Source organism: Lissotriton helveticus, chromosome 8 (assembly GCF_964261635.1).
Source record: "Lissotriton helveticus chromosome 8, aLisHel1.1, whole genome shotgun sequence".
NCBI lineage: Eukaryota > Metazoa > Chordata > Amphibia > Caudata > Salamandridae > Lissotriton > Lissotriton helveticus.
The window spans coordinates 782867860-782871561 of NC_136069.1; the positions used below are offsets into that span (position 1 = coordinate 782867860).

General features: G+C 55.8%; 1 protein-coding gene across 2 annotated transcripts; it reads right to left on the bottom strand.

The window, feature by feature from the left end:
• Window positions 1–507: 507 nt before the first annotated feature.
• Window positions 508–2961, bottom strand: LOC144771775 (transcription factor Sox-1-like). Of its 2 annotated transcripts, XM_078656069.1 has the most exons (2): window positions 1975–2961; window positions 508–1932 (listed from the first exon to the last, which is right to left on the bottom strand). In XM_078656069.1, the coding sequence occupies exons 1-2, from the start codon at window positions 2959–2961 to the stop codon at window positions 1858–1860; spliced, it is 1062 nt and encodes a 353-aa protein (XP_078512195.1). In that variant the 3' UTR covers window positions 508–1857. The 2 variants fall into 2 exon arrangements, with proteins under 2 accessions (XP_078512195.1, XP_078512194.1); XM_078656068.1 differs by having other exon boundaries at window positions 508–2961.
• Window positions 2962–3702: the final 741 nt, after the last annotated feature.

Consider the following 3702-nt stretch of genomic DNA (forward strand, 5'->3'; position numbering starts at 1 on the left):
TTTTTTTAAATATTGCGCTCACGCGAATCTTTGGTGTTTAGTAAATAGATTGTTTTGATGTCTATACTCATACCGACAGATTCAAATACTCTGCTGCGACACAGCGCCTACATGAACTACATGCCTGAAATACAGATTGCACACAGGTGCTGCAAACCTGTAGCCATGAGTGAGAGCACGTACCTCAGGGTTTTGCTTAAGTTTCTATCGACCTTTCCTTTTATCACCATTCATTCTCCTTGGCATATCAGAGGGCCCCGGAAATTACCTCGCTCTGCCAGGCACTTTCGTTATCTATCTATCTATCTATCTATCTATCTATCTATCTATCTATCTATCTATCTATCTATCTATCTATCTATCTATCTATCTATCTATCTATCTATCTATCTTCAGTGCCCCGCATGAAGTAGCAAGCGCTATGTAACGCTATATAAATCTTTCAATACAATACATTATGTCAGCTCTCACAATAATCAGATAAGCGAACGTGTGATCTTTCCCACTTTTAAATTTATTTAACTCAAAATTCAAGGCATCCATACGATTATTTTTCAGCAGGGCGATGTTCTCCCCCCGCAAAACTATTCACAAAAGAAAAATCTCACTCGTAACGCCTAAAATAATAGGGATAAAAAATATTTCACAGTGCATTTACAGGAAATCATACAAAACGAAAATAAAAATAAAATTGTAGTTACAGATTTGTTTTCCTATACAAAAAAACGGCATGTGGTTGATCTCTGGAGAAATAAAAGTTTATAAATAAACGAAAGCGCTGACGTCAACACAATTTCTAACGTTTGTATTTGCGGAGTCAGGCTTGTAATAAACAAGAAAGGCTCCCACACTGTCTAGGTTGGTCAAAGAAATGCCAAAAGCGATGGCATTATAACATGTGCACATCTTAGCTAGAAAACGTGGCCACGCCTAGTTACTGTATATTCAATATGTTTTTCCCCTTCAGTGAATAAAACGTTTGCTTTCCATGAATGATAAATACTGTACAAAAAAATCTCAATAAAACACCAAAGTTCAGTCTAAAATTCAAACTAGCTCCGCAACTAGTTTAGAGTAGCTTCTAAAAAAAGAGGCGAATGGAACAGCGGTGTGCTTTCCCCCTTTTCATTGTTCTGTTACATTTTTTAAGAGGACCATCAAAGCGTTCTGTACAAAGGGGGCAATGCGCACGGTGTGGGGGGCGTCCCACGCCCTACAGAGGTACGGCATTGTGATTGGCTCTGAAAAGTTTGATTCTCGTCTTCTCGGTGTCTTTTGCGTGTTTGCTCGACGTGGGTGCAGTCAATGTCCCCTTGTTAGCTGGGAGTCCTTGCCAGGGTAACCGCATGTTCTGAACTTTCATGCACAGTCTAGAACGTTTCTGCTTTTTACACCCCCAAAAACTGTACCAGCCCAGGACTGGAGACGGGAACAAAAAAATATACTATGATGAAGGCATTTTGAGGATGCTGATTAAGAAATCAGGTGTGTGTGAGGGGAGGGCAGGTGATGGAAAGTGGGGTGATGTTATGAATGATGCCTAAATATGGAAATGTGCATTTTTGGAAATATAGCGAGGTCACCTCTTTCTTACAGTGTTCTTTCATTCTTGGGGCTTGCCAGCGCCCCAGGAAGTGACGAGTCGGTGTCTTGACCTTCATAAGTTACAGGGACTTTTCTGTAAAGGATGGAGACGATCCCGTCAGGGTCAGTTCTCTGGGCTGTGCGGGCGGGGGTGTCCGTGGAATCCAGCATGCTGAGAGCCACTGTCCCGGACAGGGGCAGCTGAGAGGGGGCTCAGTCTGGGCGGTGTGTGGGGCCCCGGGCTTCGGCGGCTCGGCTCGTCCTTCGCGGGGGTCAGATGTGCGTGAGGGGCACCGTGCCGTTCACCGCGCTCTGGTGGTGCGGGTGGTAGTGCGCCTGCTGCTGCGGCTGGCTCAGGCCGTGCAGGAGCCGGCCCCCGGCCGCCGCCGCCTCCGCCGCCTCCCCCGCCGGCAGGTACATGCTGATCATCTCCCGCAGGTCCCCGGGGCAGGGCGCCCGGGCCGAGGGGTGCACGGCGCTGCCGCTGACCGGCGGGCTGACGCTGGGCTCAGACTTCACCAGGGAGCCCAGGGCCCCCAGGGCGCCGGAGGCCGACGAGGCCGAGCCCCCCTGCGGCGGCTGCCCCCCGCCCTGGCCCCCGCCGCCGCCGTAGGAGAGCGCGTAGCCCGAGGGCGAGGCGCTCATGTAGCCCTGCGAGCCCAGGGGGCTGTACTGCAGCGCGCTCATGTCGTAGCGGTGCATGGGCTGCGGCTGGTGCGGGTGGTGGTGCGCGTGGTGCGGGTGGTGTGCGTGGTGGTGCTGCTGCTGCTGCTGGCTGTAGGCGAGCTGAGCCTCCTGCATCATCGCCGCCGCCGCGGCCGCAGCCACCGAACCCGGGTAGCCCCCGTTGGCCCACCCGTTCATGTGCGCGTAGCCGCCACCGCCTGCACCCCCGCCGCCGGGGCTCTCCAGGCGCTGGCCCACTCCGCCGGGGCTCAGGCCCACGCCCATGCCCCCGGGGCCGCCGCCGGCCGAGAGCAGCCCCCCGGCCAGCGAGTACTTGTCCTTCTTGAGCAGGGTCTTGGTCTTGCGCCGGGGCCGGTACTTGTAGTCCGGGTGCTCCTTCATGTGCAGCGCCCGCAGGCGCTTGGCCTCGTCTATGAAGGGCCGCTTCTCGCCCTCCGACATGACCTTCCACTCAGCGCCCAGGCGCTTGCTGATCTCCGAGTTGTGCATCTTGGGGTTCTCCTGGGCCATCTTGCGCCGCTGGCCCCTCGACCAGACCATGAAGGCGTTCATGGGCCGCTTCACCCGGTCCTGGTTGGCTTTGGCGCCCCCGGCGCCCCCGCCGCCTCCCCCTCCGCCGCTCTGGCCAGTGTTGGCCGGGGGCTGCGCCCCTGGGGAGTGCAAGTCCGTCTCCATCATCATGCTGTACATTGGCGCGCCCCTTGTCCCCTCTCACAAAGTGAAATCAAGGAAGCCGTCCGCAGCCTCACCAGAATCGAGGGGAGTCTCTGGGCGTAGGGGAGCTGAGGCGGCGTCAAACCCCCCAACTCTGCTCCAAACTTGTCTTTTCAGGCGGCTGCTGCTGCGCGCTGCTTGGACGCGCTGAAAGTTGGGCGCAGTGGATCCAACAGGTGCTGCTGCTGCCGCTCTCGGCCAACAAGTGCCCCGCACACGCTCTGCCTCTGGGGGAGGGCTCACTTTCTCCTGAGCTCCCAACTCCTCCTGCCTTTATCTTCTTTCTTCTCGTTGCCCTGTTGCTTCTCTTCTTGGTGCTGAAGGGACAGCGTCCGCCGCCGGCTCAAGGGGCCGGGAGTTCGCTCCCGCCGGGAGTGAGAAGGAGGCGAGGGTCACACGAGCAAGAGCCAGGCAGAGGTGACTATCACAGCACACCGGTCCTGAGCACGGAAGAGGACCCCCGGGCCCGGAGCTGAGGGACCCAAGTTGATGAGGAGGAGCGCCCTGGACTAATTTGGTCTCTGATTTCCCTCCTCGCCCGAGGTGAGTGAGGAGATGGGAAGGAGGGAAGAGAGAGAGGGAGTGAGGTAGCGCAGCCATACACAGAGAGCGCACGCTGCCATTAAATGAGCAGGGCTCGTCCAATGGGAGCTTGGCGGTGGGATGGCTGATTTGCATGCAGGGTGACGTGGGGACGTCGTGGCTGCAGAAAGGGGT